The 20,922-nt window shown below is 38.4% G+C and overlaps 1 protein-coding gene across 2 annotated transcripts in view; it reads right to left on the reverse strand.

The window, feature by feature from the left end:
- Positions 1-680: 680 nt before the first annotated feature.
- The window catches only part of EML5 (EMAP like 5), a 110,122-nt gene continuing 89,880 nt past the window's right edge, over positions 681-20,922 (reverse strand). For both annotated transcript variants that reach the window (XM_051620279.1, XM_051620278.1), the window contains 10 exons: positions 19,657-19,865; positions 17,593-17,750; positions 15,196-15,310; positions 14,502-14,690; positions 14,136-14,308; positions 12,718-12,880; positions 11,718-11,821; positions 9,877-10,030; positions 9,000-9,100; positions 681-8,684 (listed from right to left, as the gene is read on the reverse strand). In XM_051620279.1, the coding sequence (XP_051476239.1) occupies positions 8,648-8,684; positions 9,000-9,100; positions 9,877-10,030; positions 11,718-11,821; positions 12,718-12,880; positions 14,136-14,308; positions 14,502-14,690; positions 15,196-15,310; positions 17,593-17,750; positions 19,657-19,865 (1,403 nt within the window). In that variant the 3' untranslated portion in view covers positions 681-8,647. The remainder of the gene's footprint in view (positions 8,685-8,999; positions 9,101-9,876; positions 10,031-11,717; positions 11,822-12,717; positions 12,881-14,135; positions 14,309-14,501; positions 14,691-15,195; positions 15,311-17,592; positions 17,751-19,656; positions 19,866-20,922) is intronic.

A 20,922-nucleotide genomic window follows, 5' to 3' on the forward strand; every position in this document is an offset into this window, starting at 1 on the left:
TACAAAAAGAATTTCTTTTTACAAATATTTACATTTGATATCAATGTGAGCTACATACTTTAAACTTAAATTTGACAAATATAGTCTTGAATTTTGAAACTTAACACTCCAGGAAAGTATTTTTAAATTTTTTTTGTGTGAAATAAAGTACTCAAAGTTTATATTCAAATTTAAAAAAATTTAATTAATGCAAAAATCTGACATTTAATTTTATGTATATATATATATGTATACTTTGAATAAACATATATTGTTACAGGGATTAGATGTTCATAATGGAAACCAAAATGGAATACACTTAAAAGCATGATCCTCATTACAGTAACACATGACCATACCTTTGGACTAGTTTAAAATACCTTTTTTTTTTCTTTTTTTTTTTCTTTTTTCTTTCCCCTTTGTTAAAGCAAGAGGGATTATCTGACACACTCAATAACGAAACAACAACTCTGAACGACAACTGGATTTTAAGCTTAAAGAACTACAGTAAAATACTTTCCTAAGGTGACCTGACGGGAGCGGAGGAGAGGATGGGCTCTTCCCTTGTAGGGAGCAAAGCTGAAATGGATTTCCAGAGGAAAAACTGCAAATGACATTATTTTTCTATAGCCTTTTCCAAGGCCTGCAGCAACTGTCCCTTCCAGAAAGAGCTGCCACCATGAAGCTGCTTTCACTGCAAGATGAGGAGATGAGAACTTGCAAGGGCAGCAGAAAACCAGTGCTACCTCCACTGCTGAATTTCAACAGCTTGATGGCTGATAACCTGCTGTACTGTGTTTAGCATGAGGCAACTGCTGATTTTTCTCTGCTAAAACAAAAGTGAATAAACCAAGCCACAAAGCTAACAGTCTATGTATTTTTGCAGGGATTGGTTCTAGTGCATTTACTCAGATTTTTATATTACTTCAAGTGATCATTGTGGTCTTAAGTGTATTAGTGCATGAAATTTCGATTTAAAAATGCAGTAGCTTTCTTCACAAATCAGTCATGGAGCTTTTCCATTACTTGTTATAACATGCTGTATACCTGTAGCTGAACTAAAAAGCATCAACAAAGTTTATAATTACCAGATACTGCTTTTTTAAAAAAAGAAAAGAGCTATTTCGCACCTAGAAACACAACACAATGGTAAGAAATGGCAAGTAAAGGAAAAACAGACCAGAAATCTGGAAAGTCCTACCCAACAGCACCAACACTGCACTAACGGATAGAAAACCTTCCCCTCCCCCCCCCATGCAATTTGTGCCTGTGCTCATGCTTAGGGTTTCTTTAGAAAGCCTATTTACTAAATTCCCAAAGAGCACAGCATAGAGTGTCCTGGGAGTGACTGGTGTTTGAAAAAAATCCTGGAGTTCTGGAATACTTAAGGCCCCACAGCTGACCATTCCCTATTCAGATTTTAAATCGTGCTGGAAAAAGTTATTTACCTGCTTTGCTTCTTGGGAAGAATAAATACTCTCTTTTTTACCTGCTGGGCATGGAAAGATCCCCCCTCCCCCCCAATCTCAAGAATGTGCATCTTGATAGAAAATTCATTTTCAGCAATGTGAGGCTTTGTATTGTGAGTCACCTTAGTGACAGGGAAGCTGGCTGACCTGCTACAGCTACTGCAGCTGAAAAAGTACTTATGTAGGGATTGCAGGATGGGGGAACAGGACCTGGGTTATGAGCTTTGGTGGGAAGAGGCGGGGGGAGAAACACCAGAAAAACAGAAAAATGAGAGTAACGCTAAAAGCAAATTAATAATTGGAGGATACTGCATGAAAAGCTTTCTCCCCAGCAAAAGTGTTGTAATTCTATGGAGGACTGAAACTAAAATCCCCCTACTACTTGCCTTTTTCAGAACCTACCAACGCATCACTCCTTTCACTACTGCACATTTTTGTCCTCCAGCACTTGTGTCCTGCCCCAGCCCCACAGGGAGCAGCAGCAGATGGCACTAGCCTTACGGAAGCTGCAGTTACACATCATGATGGGACAGCAGCACTTGTCCCCTGCGGGAGAAGAATTCAGCTTGTGAAAAAGTGGTAAAGCACACATTACATTAATCCTCTAGTTTAAAACACCCGTTGTGTTGGGGCCATGGGTACAACCAGCTTGCTTGTAACAATGTAGAATGGTGTGAATCAGACACATCTGGCATGAACACAGCAATAATTTGGGGGATATCTTTAAAAAAAGAAAAATCAACAAAAAAAGTTTGAGGTTTCTAGGTTTTGTTGGGTTTTTTTGTTTTTAAATAGGCTCTCACGTGACAATTGTGCCCAAATTGAGCAGGATCTGTACTAAGAAGGGCAAAATAACTTTGTAGGGTCTTGAGGTTATCCCACAACAAACAAAGGAAACTCCTCTTTTGGCTTTTGGAAGAGAAATTCAACCACACTCAGCGACAGAAGCGTGTTGCCTCTCATGTCCCACACCCAGCTGTGCTCTAGCTGGTGGAAAAGCATCAGTCCAGCTCTTTGTGAGCAGACTATGCTTCTTACCAAGAGTTGCTAGAGACAGAAGGGCAGTTCAGTTGTCTAAGTAGAACCTGTAATGAGTAGGGTTTTATTACATGAAGTTTACATTAACTCAATTATCTCCTTATTTTGTAACAGTTTATAAAATCAAGAACTCTACTAATTTATTTCTATTACTTCTATCTTCTGCATGTATGTATTCATAGGCCTACACCACCTCCCCTGACCTACTGTGCCTACATGTGGAGGCCTCAGGCAAGGAACCCCCTCGAAGGAAGATTCATCTCCTGTGTATCTTGGATTGCCCTCTGCAAACACCTGTCACCAACACACCTCGAGTCAAATGGATAATACAGGCCACAGCTTTAATATCTGTCACCTTAAATGTTGCGCGTGTCAGGGAACAGAACCAAGAACTGGTGAATAATTAAATGTTTTGATCAGAAAGAAGTGGAAGAGCCAGTAATTCAGACAGCTTGGTTATTAAGGATTTTCTAAAGCATCATACTTCTTTGGTTTAGTAGTTTTTGCTTAAAGAATGCATTACAAAAAATGCATTTAGCCCAGGAAACTAAAATATGGATAAATCATAACCGTGCATGTGGCCTATTAAAACAATCCACATTTGGTTTATGGGGGAAAATGAGTCACATTTTAAAATACATCCTTAAACTCATTAACCTGACCTCTCAGTACTGTATCACATGTTTACACTTACAGCTTTTCTCTGTTACCAACAGGCCCACACTGCAGCAGTGGGTGATCTGTGCCAGCTGTTGTGAGTCAGCACCTAACAGCTGTCCTGGTAGCTACAGGAGGGGAAAGAGCAGCGAGTGGGAGAGAAAAGAGCAATGAGTGGGAGGAGAAAGAGCAATGAGTGGGAGAGGTTGCATCTTCCCAAAACCAGAGCAACTTGAGTTGCTTGCAGCCTTCCCTTGAGCAGTCTGCTGCTCTCTAGTACCTACACTCCAGACTCAGCCCCTGGTTATTCCCATTTCAAACAAGATGTCTGCCAGGAAGTAGTCTGACCCGACACCCACCACTGCCCTGTGCTGGCTCTTTGGTCCTGCCTTTGCCTCTCTCCTTTTCTCCATGTTTACGTTTACCCATTTCCTGTTACTGTTTTCTCCATCCTATCTTCCATAATTTCAAAAAGAAATGCAAAACACAATAATTGCCTATTGTCACAGTGCTCAGACCTTACACTTCGTATTGTTATGTTCCATGCCTTTTTCCAAAGAAAAAGTGAGGTTGGTTGGATTGCTGATTTAACAGTTAACAAAAACACAGATCAAGGCGATGACTGGTGAGCCCTTGGGGTGGGCAGTGGTTACCTGTTCTAGCACACAGTGGACTGAAGAAACACACCCTACCCTTCCAACCCACCCACTAATTTTTAGTTACTCATGAATGATTTTGGCAAAGAAACTTATGGTGGCTTTTAGGCCTATTATACAGCTAAAACTATTATCTTTTTTTCTGAAATGAGATATGCAGAGTTTACGTCTTAAGTCAAAGGAGTTAAAGTTAATGGACGAGCAGAAGAAAGCCAAAGAAATGGGTTTGGTGTAACCACACCACAGGGACTGGTACAAAGAATGCACAGTGGCTTTGGCAAGCTCACCTATCTATCCATGTGAGCAAAAATCAAACAGTACTATGAACTTTAGGACTGTGAGCAAGCATTTGAAATCCATGAAAACAAAAAAGTATGCAAACGCAACACAGCCAGTGAGATAAAAACCACTGATGTGGCAATTCATTTTGTGACTTGCAATCTTACTTCCTCTTCTGTAGAGTTTACAGGATGATTCACTTTGTCCAAAATACTGAGAAGATGACATCTCTCTACAGCTTATGCTGAAAGAATTAAAAAAAATGTATCTTTAAGGCTTGTCACATCTGTGACACTGTTAACAAAACAGGGAAATGTCACTTTGCCCATGTCAGAATTGTATTTGAAACCAAGATCCTGCACTTGACACACTAAGACACCTGGCAGAGCAAGTCCAAGAAGGGATTCCAGTGCAGAGGTCTAATGACATCCATGTGCACATGGAGACTTGAGCCCTGCAGGGTGCAAGCCAGGAAGCAGGGGAGGTGCTGCACAGGCAGATGCTCAGGGCTTGCAGAAAGAAGGGCACTGTTTGCCTTGGCAAACTTGCAAGTCAAATACTGGGGTTTAGACAGCAGCTGAGAGAAGTGAATGGCTGTCTTAAACTAAGCCACCCCTGAATGCTGTCCAAGTGCTGCTCTTGGTATTGAAGTTCTCTATTTTGATCTAGTTGCCAGATCCAGGAGATAACTTGTCTGCAATGTGTCTTGTTTTCTAATGGAACAATTCCAGGTCAGCATTAGCCCGACTTGTATGAAGTTCAGAGTTAGTCCAAAATGCATCTTGCTCATTTTGAAACCCTGATCCTGGGCAAAGTCAGAAGTAACTTTGAAGGAGTGCTTTCCTTCAACTGTCAACAAGTGATAAAGTAGCCTTTATTTACTGAAATTATTTCTTTATCTTTAGTTTTACACCACCTCTTGTCTTCCCTATCAAAATCAGAAAGTCATATACAATGACTGCCCCCTTAAGAATAAAAAAATTAAGATTTAAAGTCTAAATGATCCAGTAAGTTTGGCTAATTGGTTCTCTCTGTCCTAATCTCAACTGTGTTCTTCAGTTCCTGCACTATGGAAATTTTCAGTTCTAAATATGTTTCTTTTTAATTATTTTTTTTACTCCTAGCAGCTGGATTAAGCACACTTAAATAGCTTTCAAGGGCACCTTTATTTTTTTTAAGTGAAACGTCACTTTGCTTTTATTTAATCAGTTCACTAGTTTATTTCTTTTATTACAAAAGATATTGCTGACTTTAAAGATTCCAAAGATGTATGTTTGCTGCTGGCCAGAAAAACAATTAAGCCAGAGAACTAAATGATCTCCTATGAGTGAGCAAATTATGCAAAGAACTTCTGTTTCCCGTTCCTTGGTGCTGCACAGTCACAGAAAAGGCTTTCTCCAGCTTCAGACAGAGCCCTGCTTCCCACATTTCTTCTCTTTGATGCTTCCAAATGAAAAGTTGTCACTAGTCCCTCCACATTCCAGCTTCTTCCCTGACCTATTCTATGAAGTTATTGTCATCCTCTTAACTCTTCTGCTGAACAGCCAGTCAGGAGCTCCTACTGCTTACAGAAACAGGCAGTCTCTTCCTGTATACACGTGCTTCAAGCACAGGTGGCAACAATTAGCAAGCTACTACAGTAGCATTTCATGTAAACAACAAATGAGGCACAGTAACAAGCACCATCACAGACAAAAAAGACCAAAAAAACCCCACAAAGTTGCCATCTTTAACCATGTGTACAGGCAGCTGTTCTCTTCAGCAGAGAATCACAACCTATCCTACAAAATATGCTCCCCGTTCTCCTCAGGAAGAAAACTGCAACTGAAGTTCTACTCACTCCTGAACATTCATGACCATTCCCAGGTGGCTGACCCCATTTTACCTGGCAATCCACTGAGTAGTCTGCCAGGGAAAATACTCGCTACCAACGCCGGCTGCAACAAGAGGAACAAGGCTGGTAGTTTTGTTTCTAAAGAGCTCCTGAGCTTCCAGCTTCCATCCCAGCCCATTACAGTAGCGGTGAAGTTTGGAAGGGAGTGAAGAAGCAGGAGGATCTGGAGGCTCAGCCTCTCCCTGCAGCTTTCAGCAGGGCAGCCCTGCTGCAATGTGCCTGCCAGCTGCTCGCTGGTGCCCCACAGCTGGCGTGGCCTTTGAGATTCCTCAGGACAGAAGCACCAATGGACAAGTTATCAGTAGAGAGGCACAGCATTCACACAGCAGATGGGAGAAGAGGAACGTGTCCAGTGACAGGGATCTAAGGAACAAACCTCTTGATAGTCCATGTACTTCTTTAAATAGGCAAAGGCCTACGGAAATCATGAGGCTGGGAGACACTAGCGTAGGATTTTGAGGGGAAAACTCAAAAGAGGCAGAAAACTTAAGACTCTGATCTGGCAGTCTGAGCAGGAGAGACTATGAGGGAACTCTTAACAGCCTTCCAATTTGAACTGATGAAGGACAACTTTAAAATAGAGGCTGGACAAACCCTACTTCAAGTTAAGAAATCCTGCACAGATGTGTTTAATAAAGGATAGAATCACAGCCAGATGATAGATACTGCAACTGATTTCTCTGGCATAGATAAGATTTACATGCCAGATACTAAACTCCATATAAAACAGGCAGGCAACAAGGTTATGGGACAGATCAGGTCTCATCTTCATTCTCACATGCAATTCTCCTAATGTCAGAAACGTTACTGGCAAGATCTCCCTGTATGGTCTCATGACTGAACCCACTGAGTTTTTGTTCCTGTAGAACAGCAGCTGCGTGACTAGCAAACCTTTCTAACAACTCTCATGCCAAGAAACCTGGTAACTGTCTAGTTCATCAACTTTAAAATAAATACTCGTTACAGCTTCACATATAAAATACATTATCCAAGGTTGTTGGGTAACTAGCTTTGTATAGCACGTAAGCATTTTAAGACCAACAAGAGCACATTAACTTTTCTCCCCCTTCTCTTCAACATGCAGGCCCTCCCCTTTGCTCCATAACCCCCATGCACACAAGATGCTCACAAGACATGAGGCTTCTTTTTCACTTTTGTCTGGCATGAGAGGGAGCAAGAGGTGAATAATACCAAAGCCTACTGCCTAACCTAAGCAAACACCATTACTGAAGCAGTGCTTGGTTGCACAGAGAAGAGCAGCTTTATGTTCACAGCAGAATGTCATTATGAGGGTAGTGCCAGTAATTTAGTGATTTCTGTTCCCTTTTCTGTTGCATGAAAATTAACTGCACTGATGAAAAAACAGGTTTTGTGTAATGTAACTCTATGACATGATTTAGGCAGCTGATGACTTCTTCCTCACTTGTACCCACAACACAGCTTTGTTCAGGTTTTCATTAACACTGAAATGTTTTTTCAACTTCAGAGTCCCAGTGATGTCGCAGGATAGAATAAATGCACTTACGCTAGAGGTGACAGCAGGTCCACTTAAAGAAGCATATGATTGGACATTTTTTACAACTGGGAGAGAAATCTGAGTAAAGACCTCTCTCAGCTATTCTTAACTCTGATAAAAAGTTCAATTGTACAAAATATAATGTTTGGAAAGTTTATATTCTCTCTGAATCCCCCCCATGACGCTGAGAAAATAAAATCAATTCATATTGCTATGAAATTCTATTTTTGCAACTGGTGACATCCCAAGCTTTATCGACTATGAGGACTATAAAATCCTCACCCTAGTCCACATCTCCAGCATAGAGGCAAACAGCCCAGTCAAGTAACACAGCAATAATCTCTCTTCCACTGAGAATATTTTTATTCACAAGGCAAAAATTGGAGTTAGTCTTTTAGGTTGTGGGCAAGGCACTCGCAAAGTGAGCAAATCTATTTTTGCTCACAGAACTAATTTAATGTTTAAGTGCAACAAAAACACTAAATTAGCCATGAAGATCATGCATTTCCAAAGGCTTTCACCAGACATGACTGTGACCCAGGCCTCTACATACAGAAATATCTAAATCAGCTCTTATTTTCTGCTTCATCGGATGATGTTTCCTTTTGACCAGTCATAGAAATATAATTTCCATTATAATAATTAAACATTTATTAAAATACTATATATTTAAGAGTCAATATATGGTTTCTTTCCGTAATAAAATATGGAGTACTCTTTTTTTTTTTTTTTTATGATATTCAGACCCCAAAACTTAAAGGAAAAACATTCATGCTGAAAACAGATCAATATACACCACTAGGTCAGAAATAACATCTCTCGAGTAAAACCCCAGGGTCTTACTGTGAAACTGTACATTGATTAACAGTTCACTTTTTCCTTTTATCCACATATTTCATTTTCAACATCTGGCAGTGAGTGAAATACAAACCCGGATTATCCGATACTGAAGGAAATCTAACGGCCTCAGCGTATTTGTTACAGTCCATCCTTCTGACAGACTTTAGACACTTGTCTTTCAGAGACAGATTGCTCTGTGTCTTGGATCAGCACCATGTCTTAGGCATGCAGGGCACAGCAGAATGTCACATCGCAATCCTGGGTATTTCATGCCTGGTACTTCATGCAGCGTCCTCTTTGCAGCTCTCCATGTTCTCTCTCAGTGAGGCATATGCACACATTTCCAAACAAATAAGCTGTGTTGTCAGAATGACATTAAATATGAGATATAAAAGACTATGATATTTTTAAAAGAAATGGCTAATACACTCAAAAGAAACATTTAAATTAAAAGTATAATGCTCTGAATACAGATGTAAACATAATTTGTTAAATCTTAACCGTTCATCTGGGCTATTTATTTTGCTGCAAATATCCATTTCTTTATATACAGATAGAAAAGCAAGCACACAGATAGAGAGATGAAGAGTCTGAACTTGAGCTTTATATTCTTACAGACTGTCCTTGTCCACTGCTGGGTACTTTTTGACAATAATGGAAATGATACATACCTGCAGTCATCCCCTCCAGCACTGACCACGTATCTGTCTCCACTTGTAAATCGAATATTAGTTAAATGGGCAGAGTGACCTAAAAATCGTTTGTGTTTCGCCTGAAAAAAAAACAAACAATAAAATGAGAGAGTCTAAATACTGTGTCCTCCTAAATCAACAAAGGTCTGCATGTTTTTATCTGCCTTTTTAACACATCACATATTTGTATCATTCAGAATGCTACATAGGTTCTCAAAAGGGAAATGTCTCCTGAAGGAGAATGACTATTGAGCTGCAATGCAGATCAAATTGTCACTAAATGAGACAGCATCTGCAAACTGGGAACAATGCTCATGATAACATAATAAATTGAAATATGTCGTGTCACATGATTAGCATCTAAAATTTGCGTACAATTCAGAAGATTGAAAAAATTCTTCTTGCTAGGAGTGTGTATGAAGTTTACACTGTGCAGTCTCAAATGCTGAAAATTATCAATGCTAGTGTTAGTAAAAAATCTGACAACTCTTCATCCATGGAAATAACACAGATGGGACTAAAACTACCAGCTGTCTTCCTCATCTGTCAAATGGAGACTGAAGACGTGGATAAACAGAACTAAAGATTTGAGATTTTCAGTACCAAGGCACTATGCCAACGCAGACTGGCAGACAATACTAACCCCTGTAAGAGGTCCCAGCAGGAGCTACTGCACAAAATGGTAGCAAAGCTTTGAGGTGAAGCACACTTAGTAGAGCTAAAGTTACAGAGATTCATTAAAAAGCTACAAATTTAGAAAAGGAAGTATTTCCATCACAGGTTTTCTACAGAAACTATATAGGACCCTGATATCCACAGTATTTGTTGTTGTAAAGATGCAAAAACAAGTTCTTACAAATTTTTCAGGACAAGGGAAGTCAAACAGTTTGACCATGCCAAAATCATCGCCTGTTACAAGATTGATTCCCGAGTGAGAGACACAGGCACAGTTTACATCAGCTTTCTCAGCATGCCTGGACCAGATTCCAATCACTTCATCCCCCAGAACACTGAAACAGAAGAGCAAAAGATTCTTTTGAAAACTGCAGCAAAAAAAACAGCATAAGGAAACAGTAAGTAGCCCTCATATTGTAACTGACTTTATAACAAAGTAATTTTTACATTTTATTCTTACACATACACATCTCGTATAGGTTTTACTCTGTAATTAATTTTTGTATAATTCCATAGTCACTCCTGAAACTGATTCAGCAATGTAATTCCCCAAATAACATGGCCCACGACAACACTAAGAAGCAGAGGTGAAATCAATAGTATTAAAACTGTCCAGTGAGACTTTTGAAAAAAACCCAAAAACAGTAACAAAAAAAACTCACTAAAGAAATTACAATTAAAACTAGAATGTCATAGCAAAAGCATTAGATTAATAAGTTTTGGCTTTTGGAAAATAAAAATACATCATCATAACCATGTTTTGTTGATCCTGTAATATTTTTATATAAATCAGATTAAAAGTTTCCTTAAATCCTTTGAAGATTCTTCATTATAATCAGAGAGAGATAGACACTGGCCTAAACAGATGACATAATTATCTTAAGAATCCAAAAAAATTGTAAAAATTTCTTTGCAAAGTCTTGTGAAAAGATGCTTTTTTTTCAGCTCTGCTTACAATGCATATTCATACTTCAAAAAATGCACAGAAACAAGCACTTTATCATTTGTTAAGAAGTGAAGGATTTAGAAATTTTTCTGTGATTCTTTGCCCCCAAATCAAAGGACAACACACAACATTAAGTCAGGAATTTACTTAAGAGATACTGAACGGGGACAGTAAACACAGGTTTCTTGTTTTTATATCAAAGAAGTGACAAAAATGGATGACCCAAGCAGAAAACAGAAAGTTTGCAAAATGAGATTTTCAGAGCCCTCTAAAATGCTTGTAGTTTTAGTGATGTGTTGCAGCAAAACAGGCAGGGTTACTACAGTTTAAAGTGTTTCATATGTAGAAAATTTTCCATAATTTATTTTCAGTTTTTGTCTGAGAATGCTAATCAGAGGATAGTAATTCAAAACAGGAGGCACAGGAAATCAGATTTGTACAGAATGTAAAATAAATTACTTAAATGTGAAATAAAAATAAAACATGGTACGATTCTTCATGTAATTTCTAAGTCTATATTGAATGAAATGTATAATAACTTTAAGGCACTTTGAAGTACTTCTGAATGTCTTTTAAAAATATGTAAATGTTAATAGCAGTTTTAACATACAAGATACCGTTAGTGTAATACTGTAAATAAAACCTGAAGTATCATAGTCTTGTACAGGTACGTTTGATCTGTTTTAATTTTCCCTGTACTCTTATCCCCAAAGCACTATTTTGAAGCAAATGGTGAGCATTCCAGGTAATTTGTACAGCGTGCCATGAAGAACGACTACGGCTGCTAGAGACGTATCCAAGGCACTTAGAGAAACACAATGAATAGAAAGGTACACATTAGAGAGATCAGTGTTTATTGGATGTCCTCACTGCCCAAACAGCTCATGTTCCACTGAGGGAATCCACTATGCACTTCCTTTTGCTGTGCTGCACTTACCTCATCTGTTGCCAGAGCAGACAAGTGCATGAAAAGAAAATATCTAATATTTAAAGGGATGAAATTTGCTTTTAGACAGCAGGTGCTTCTCCTGGAAGTTACAAGTGCTGTAACAGGTGTAAATGTGTGAATCATTTACCTTGTCCAAGTAGCCCACGTTATCCTGTCAATCACAGCCTGGTCCACAAGCTGTTTTCCTGAAGGCACTTCATAGACTTGCCTTTTGTAAGACCCAGTAGAAACCTTTGAGATGACCAGAGAGAATTTACAATACATTAATTTGTTTGAAAGGATGAAGATATAACTCTAAAGAGCTTTGAAAAGCATTTTCTTGATCATTATCTTTTAGTCTATAAGTACCTTGTGTATTAACAACATTTTTTCATTGTGTTGAAAATTCTCAAAAATCTATGCAAATATAAAGCAACAGTGAGAAAGTGTAAGAAATATTCCCATTTTTAAATGTCTAATAAATAATAATTGAAACACCTCTCATTCTGCACCAAATCTTCATTCTCTCTGTATACTGTGTGTGTTACTATGCATGTGTGGGTATAAATAAGGCAAAATAAACTTCTGTCTTTAAAACTGACACAAAGGTATCCCTCTCAGCCTGCAGATGTTGATTTGATAGTAAGAGAAGCTTGTTCCTCCTCTCAAAAGTGAACAAAACACAGAAAGCAAAGCATGCCTACTGTATTTTGTCTTAAGCCCTGTGGCTGGGAATACAACACTATGATTTTGGTGCTGCTCCACAAAGGCTGGCACTGAAATGGTGGGTAATGCTAGCAGTCTGCTCAGGGATATGAAGAATTCACAGGTCCCTGGGGCTCATGGAATGACGGGCTGTATTCCTTCCTCTTTTAAGATAGCCCAGCAGCATCACAGAGATAAAAAGGCAGGAGACACATTACAGTGATTTTGAAACCTGTCTCTCCTTTCCATGCTTATTTCTTGTATTTAATATCCAGGATAACTATTTTCATCATCCACTTATCACTGCAACAAAGTAACACTGGAGTGACAGTAACCTACTACATTTAATTACAAATTTAGCAGTTGCTGAAGGAGAATACTTGCAGATTCCCTATCTTGAGTACACTTTCCATTTAGTTTTTTGAACAATTAATGACTGATACCTGGAGATAAGAGCTATCTGCAGAGAAGTCCATCTGGATCACAAAACTTGGGATGTCTTTGCAATAGCTGACTCGATTTAATGTGGGACCCAATGTCAGATCATAAAAATCCACTGCATTCTCACTGGAACCAACTGCTAAGTAACGAGAATCGGGGCTAAACCTGAGCAGATAAAAGGGTTTTATGAACACAGGTTGGCATTTACAACAGATTCCAATATTTTGAGAAGCACAGGTAAAACTGCATTTCAGATGCCTGCTATCCAGAACTAAAGAGGGAAGCAGATTTTTTAATTTGCTAAGCAAAATAAATTTTGAAACAAATAATATATTCAGGGAACATGTATGCAGTAGAAAGTGCCAAAAATGTTGGTACAGCTGTCACATATAACTGAACTGGGAACATCTTAGGAATAACTCTGTTCATTATCAGATCCCATTAGTCTCATAACTTTGTGACATGGCCCTGATGACTTTGACTATCGCTGCACATACAAGGCTACAAACTAGAAAAATGAAATGCTGTAAATGAAGAAAAGCCAGACATCCTAGATGAAATGTACTGAATAAAAAGATGTGAAATAAAATTCTTCATCTGTCCAGTGTATGTTTGCAGTAGGTTTTTTCCTCCAGCCTTCTAGTCTTAAAACTCAGTAGCTTCCTAAGCTGAAAAGATTCCTTACAGGTCCTTTTGTGTTAGTAGGAAAGTTTTTTGGGTTTTCTTATCTCTAGGACATACAATGGGTCAGCTTTCTGGTTGCAGCAGCCCCATAGCTCCAAGCAGGGCTCTCCTACCCTCCTGCAGCAAGGTCCCTGTTTGCTTGTATTTCTCCCACTCACCCCACTGTACTCTCCAGAAGCTTCCCTGAGCTGATCACGATCAATTTATCTCACAGAAGAAAGTCTTGTCCTCCATTCAGGAAACAGGAGCAAAATTTTACTGCTGCTAACTCCTTTCCAACAAAAAACACTAAAAAGCAAACTGACAGATAGACATGTCCCTCATCTCTCACACTCCCCTCTTCCTCAGTAAACTTCTGATCACATTTTACCACCTACACATCATCTCACCCTGCTCTTTTTTTCATCTGCTCCTTGATCAGGATGGTCTGTTCCTACTTGGCCATTTACTTCCCGATCCACCCTACATTTTAACTAACCCCTGGCAACACAGTCTGACACTCCTCCTATGGTACTGCCTGTTTTCTGACAAATTGCTATTTCTTATCTTGTACCTCCTCTTTCCTTTTTATTCCTGGTACCACAGTAATCACACAAACTCCACAATTCACTCATTGATTCCAGATCTCTTAAATATCATTGCAATGCTCTGCAGTCATCATATGGTATTTTTTATAAATAAAAGTAATACAGACTTCTAGAATACTACAACAGACAAAGGCAGTATATTTTCTGACCTGATATCTTGAATAGGTGATCTTCTGTCCCTTTTTTTCCCCCAGATTTTTAAAGAAGTCACAAGCAAGATAATAAATTCTCCGTTTTTCATGCCAATAGCTACCATATCGCCTTCTGGGCTGTAACAAACAGTACGAGCTGCATGTCCTAAACTGACTTTGTTCAGCATCTTCTGTGAAGAAATAAAAGCCCAGAAGAGTAAATGTTTCTATTTGTCCGTATTTTAAAAATACCTTATGCTAAGTTTGCCACTATCAGATGAATTATTCTCAAAATATACTACAAAACAAGTTCCAGGTCCTCAGCACCACCATAAGCCTAGGATATATATATTTTTCCCCTCTAAACTATTCTCAAACACCTACCTTTTCAGCAATATCCCAGAGTCTTACTGTGCCGTCTTCTGCAGCCGAAAGGAAAAAATCTCTGGAAGGATGCGTTGCTAGGCCCCAGATTGGTCCATCCATATGACCATTAATTAGTATGTTACATGCAGCATTTTTCTCTCCAACTTCGATTATTTCAGCATTTCTTGTCCCAACGAGAATTTTGCCCTTAAATGACAGTAAAAAAAGTATGTCTGATTTAATACATTAACTACACGTGAGGAAAAGTAACGAAGTTATAATCCAAAGCTACAGTCAAGCTTCTGTCAAGACAGATTGATGAAATCGAGTAACCAAATAATCAAAGATAATTTATTTTTTAAACTCATCTATGTTTTGTTGAAGCAAAAAGCTATTTATAAATCATTATGCTAGTTGAGTTATTGATTCTAACTCAGATATTTGAAGTGTGAAAATAGAAAAGGAATCCTTGGTTAGTCTTTGATAATAATACATACAGCACATTAACCTAAGTGAGACTAACATCTCCTAAGTAGTGGTTTGTGGTTCTTTTTCTGCTGTAAAATCAGCTGTTAGCACCTTCTAATTCAACCATCAATTTCAAATAGTAACTATAAGACAAAGAGGAAGCAAACAATTTACCTTATATTTAATGCTACAGATCAACTCACAAATTATAAGCTTTATTTTAAAGTCATGACACTTCCTTTACCTTGCCTCTACAAACAGAGCGAACACAGTCGGTCATTTGTCCTGTCTCTAGTCTAAAGGCACGACACCGTTTCAGCTCTTGATCCCACAGCTTAACTGCTCCTCCTTCCTTTGATCTATCAAGAAATCAGGAACAACCGTGAGTATAATAGCTGGCACAAAACCACAATGTATGAAATGTAATGTATTTATATACACTATATATATACATGTATTTAATGTAATACATTGTAACTGAGGTATTTAAGTATGTTTTAAATCATTAAAGATTCAATTTGTTTTTACTGAGTGGGTAATGTCAGTATGTGGAGCCTCCCAGCTAAGCAAGAGATACTGATGAAAGTCCCTGTTATACTACTATACAGAACAAGTTGAAAGATGGCTGCTGCTAAGCTTAGCCTGAACTAGTAGCTCTTAGGAAATCTGTCTGGTCAAAGGAACAGCTAAGTGTGTGAACAAATGGCCATCTTAGACAGGCAGAGATTGTCAAAATATAGTTGAGGGAAACAGGAAAGATAGTTATTTTACTACTGTGAAATAAATTACAAAGATACAGGAGAAAAATGACATATTTTTTGCACAAGATACCCAACTAATAAGTGTTAATCATGAAAGCACTAAGCATTCCCACCCACTTTCAAGAGTACTCATATTTCAGTAAAGAAGACACTAAAATAAAAAAAGTTTCTTAAAAGGAGATAGTGTTCGATAAAACAGTTATAAATTTGGCACTTCCAGTTGTTCTGGGACATAAGTTTTGTCTGTCTTCAAAGATAACAGAACCTCCCCCCAGCAGAAAAGATAATGTTCCATAATATTGAGCTGCCAGTGTTACAACCTGGATTACTGAACAAACCCTGACAAAGAAGTCCAGAAAGTTTAACTGTAATTATTGCTTTTGTACTATTACTAAAAGAACTGTAACGAATTACAAATTGCTAGTCCTTGCAATTCTTTGCTTCCCAATAGCACCATTTTGACATATGATTGGTCATCATACTCAGCAAAAACATCTTCTCAAAAGAGGCTGATGAACTGCAATGAAGAATGCCAAGGCAGAAGCAAACATGCAATTCTCCTAAATGTAGAATTAATTTTGTATACTTCCAATATTCCATTTTCCCACAGGAGACAAATTATTGTTTCTTACTTTTATTCATTACTGTTTCTTTCACGTCAAATACTAATTAAGTGGCTTTGAAGATAAGTGGTAGAGGGAACATTCTCCAAATAAAAACACAGTGATGTTTTATAAATACTAGAAGAAAATATTTCAACCACAGGAATAAGTTAAGTTTTCAACTGGGTCTAAATGTCAACCAGGATCTTTAAGAACTTAAGGAAAAGGTAGAAGTGGTCTGTGCCCTGCAAAATGGGATACTATCATGCCATCTGAGGCACTTTATTACAGCTGAAACATTTTTTTTATCATTAGATAGGCACTAAGAAAAAACTAAAATGCCTGAAGAGATAATCCCAGAAACAAAGGATGTTGCTGTACCTTTGAGATGAGACAGTTTGTCTCTGCCATCATAACTAAACAGATCCTTCCTTTAAAGAAGCTGTGTATTATGCTGTTATAATATTTATCATTAACTTATTAATGAAAATTGTACTCATTACTTGAATGAACAACCTCAGTTCAACTTAGGAAAAAGATGTAACCCACCAAGGATTAGGTAACTTTATAATGCTTAAAGCTGTATTTCAAACTAAATGTTTTTGGCTTCTCTCAAAAATAGTAGTGTTGTGGTAAACACCATTGAACCATTTAGTAAAATGATAAGGTGATTTCCAGGCTACTTTTGATTATCATAGTTCAGCCCTTTTCAGCTTAAGGAGGGAGAACTGTAGCATCTCTTTGCTAATTCATGTATTTGTACTTGGATAAATATTACCTGACTGATGTAATGCAGTATAATTTATAATGCAATATAATTGATAATCCAGCCACATAATTTATTTTATACTTGCCTATTATTTTCAACCAAAATAATTTTATCTCATCATAAAAGGCCTGAAGAAGGTTCTATGTGTGCTTTTGAAAGACGGTTGTTATCAAGAAGTTAAAATTATGAAGAACTACTTGTATAGCACTTAGATTCTCATTTATCCCCTTGACTTGAGGTACTTCTATGCAAGGCATCCAGATCAGGATTCGAGCCACTCTCAGACTCTCTCTTTTAATCAATGGAAACAAATAGGTACTGGAAGTTCAACTGGGCTTACCTGCACTTTGGAGGTGGTGGCTACTTTTTTTCCTGCCAACTATTCAGGGATCTGAAAGTGACTACTCTTTTAGCTTTGATGTCTCAACTGCCTGCTGTTAGGATGGGATGAATCCAAACAACTTTAAAGGACACATGTGCTTGCAGAAAAAGGAAAAAAGACAACTCACGGCCTTTCTTTGCCTCCTGTAACAATCAAACCATCTCTCAACGTGGTGTACATTGTGAAAACAGGTCCATTGTGAGCTTTGGCCACAATTCGTATCAACACATGGTCTTTCCAAACACAAACATCTCCACTGATAGTACCTGTAAATGTCAAGTTATTCTGAAAAGGGGAAAAATACACTCATCATCGGATTCTGAGTAAGGCAGAAAGAAAAACATTCAGAAATAAATAACATTACCATGTGCCTTTAGGCTAGATTGCTTTTGTTTGCTCCTGCTGCTGCAGAAAAACAAACTTTGGAAGGGGTAATAAGAACCTCTAGGGACAAAAAAATGAACTACTCTATTCTATCTTGAAGTCTGAAAGATGCTTTCTTGTAGCTAATAGGCTCTGTACTGCAAGAAGAAATACAGTAACTTAAGCTTCAGCCAAAGGGTCATCTATGTCTTCAGCCTACCAGGCATGCAAACTGTGGTTAAAAAAGTAGGAAACCAACAGGAGTTTTGACATTTCACACAAAGAGGTAATTTGCACCCCCTTTCTATGTACATAATGCTTGCATTCATATTTGTTGTTAGGTCAAGGTATTCATTGGATTACAGTAAACATTGTCATAGAACCATAGAATGTCTTGGGTTGGAAGGAACCTCTAAAGGTGATCTAGTCCAACCTCCCCTTAAAATAAGCTGGGATGTCTCACACTAGAACAGATTGCTCAGAGCCCCATCAAGCTTCACCTTGAATGTCTCCAGGGATGGGGCCCCCACCCCACCCACTCTAGGCAACCCATTCCAGTGATCCACCACACTCATATTAAAGAACTTTTTCCTAATGTCCAACCTAAATGTACCCTTTTCTAGCTTGAAACCATTACCCCTTGTCCTATCATGACATGCTCTAGTGAACAGGTCTTCCCCAGCCTTCTTATAGGCCCCTTTCAGGTATTGGTTTATTAGTTTATGAATAAAACAGCCTGACTTAACTCAGAATTAAAAGCTGCCTGCTCTTCTTTACTTCTGCATCCTGTGCTTGAAAGGGCAATTTATTAGGATACACATAAAAGCAATAGGAACTGGTTATTGAGATAAAACTGTTTCAGTAACTTAGATGAACAATCCTTAAATTCAGTATGATGTAGTTTTTTTTAGATTATCATTATGCACGTATAGATCTGGAATAAACACTTTCCTTGACTGAAGTGTGTTGATGTTCTACATCCTTCTCCTAAGGTGTGTGTAAGGGAGTGCCCTAATAAATTATAATTTGGATGGTATCTTACTGCTTTATAGAACTCTTTCTTTAATCAGGTACTTGAGAGAGAGAGAGACAACTCTGGAAAGAGATATTCTCACGAAGAATGAAACCACAGGCCAGTTACAGTTTCAAAAATCAAAAGCAATAGCATAAATTCAGTCTGAACCCAACAGGCAGGTCAGCAAGCAAGACAGTAATGCACACAATAAATGAGAAGCACCACTTCAGAAAATAAATCCATGGCTATCTGCCCAGCTAAAGAGATGAGAGTTGCTCATACAGAGCAACTCCTAAAATGGCAAAGATGTGGAACTTAGTAACAATGCCAGCAACTGTCAAAAAAAACCCCAAAGCAAAGCAAAACCCTAATGTGGCCATCTAACAGTCATACATTAACGAGTGCCCCAGGACAGTGTCACTCTCAGATCACCCATAAGTAGTAATGCAGACAGATACAACACAATCACCCACAGGCAGACATAAAACAAGCCTCATTTCTGCTGTTTGGTTCCTGCAGTCCAGAGTCAGCTTTGTTTTACCTGGATTAAATACCTCACACATTATTATCAGGCCAAAGCATCTATGTTTGTTTCTTTAGAAAACATACAAATCCGTATTTTTTTTCTCTTGTATTATAAAAAAAAGCTACTATTAGTTCTAACTAGCAAGCAAGCATTATGACTGCTAAACCGAGTTTAATAAAACAACTGACATTCTCCTTAGCAGGTCAGAAAAGTCTCATTGAACTGAAAAAAAGGAAGAAGAGTAAAAAAATTGTATGCATTTTAAAATAGTTTGTTCAGGTACATACCGCGCCAAAAGCGACAGACAGCATGGTTTGCATTCGGGCATCTTCTATGGAGCTCAGGAGCCCTTTTTTACTGAGAAGAGCTCTTCCAGCTAGTGTCCAGAACCTCACATGTTTTACTCCCACAGAAACAAACTGGGTATCTGAATCTGGCCTGAATTCTGCTACAAATATACGCTGGTTATGACCAGCTCGGCTGGCAATTTTGGCACCTGGCAGAAAGAAAAGAGGTGTTTTGAATACACTGAGAAAACTATAGTTACCAAAAAAAAAAATTTAATAAATTATGGAACATTATGAGGTATCCAAGACCACACAAGTAATGAAGAAAAGTACAAACTGCTCCTATACTAAAATTAAATTAAGATGCAGGTTGAAAAAAAAAAAAAAATTTAATAAGAGCCAGTAGCAAAGTGTAGCACCCAATGAAGGTGCCATCTACTTGTAATTTACAATTTCCAGAAGAGTACAAAAGAGTTAGGAGCTCAGATCCAAGTAAGCTTCCACCTCCTCTTAAATTCCTACAACTCCTCCGAAAACTCCAAACTCTGGAAAAATCAGAAGAGTCTACTAAATGACTTCTCTGCAAATTTTGTCCAAAGTTAGAAAACTTTCTTATTTCTGCAGAAAATTCACAAACTGACTTCATTACTGTGTTGGCTCTGTGTGACAGGGCTTGGGTTGGGGAGGAGGGGGGTCTTCCTGTTACCCCTTTTTAAAAATAGGGGCTATGTTCCCTTTTTTCCAATCAGCAGGAACCTCACCAGACTGCCATGACCTCTCAGATATGATGGATAGAGGCTTAGCAATTGCATCCACCAGCTCCCTCAGGACCCATGGCTGAATCCCATCAGCTCCCATAGTTTTATGCACCTTCAGGTTCTTTAGATGGTCACGAAGCTGCTCTTCTCCTACAGTGGGGGGTAACTCACTCTCCCAGTCCCTGCTTTCACCTGCTGTAGCCTTTGTGTTGAGGTTGGAGAAGACTGAAGCAAAGAAGGACCTCAGCCTTCTCAATATCCTGTGTTGCTACCTCACCCGTTTCCTTCAGGAGAGGGCCTACACTCTCCTTGGATGTCCTTTTCTCCCCAACATACCTAAAGAAGCTTTTAACTTTTAATTTTTAAATAAACCCCTAAGAATCAGTTTTGTAATATGGGCATATTGCCAGACGGAAAGGACATGAGGAAAGTAGCTGACAAATCACTTTAGCCTAAGTTCTGGATTCAGATCAACACCCATGTGAAAATACGTACAATAGCTTAAGGC

The sequence above is a fragment of the Apus apus genome, chromosome 5, assembly GCF_020740795.1.
Source record: "Apus apus isolate bApuApu2 chromosome 5, bApuApu2.pri.cur, whole genome shotgun sequence".
NCBI lineage: Eukaryota > Metazoa > Chordata > Aves > Apodiformes > Apodidae > Apus > Apus apus.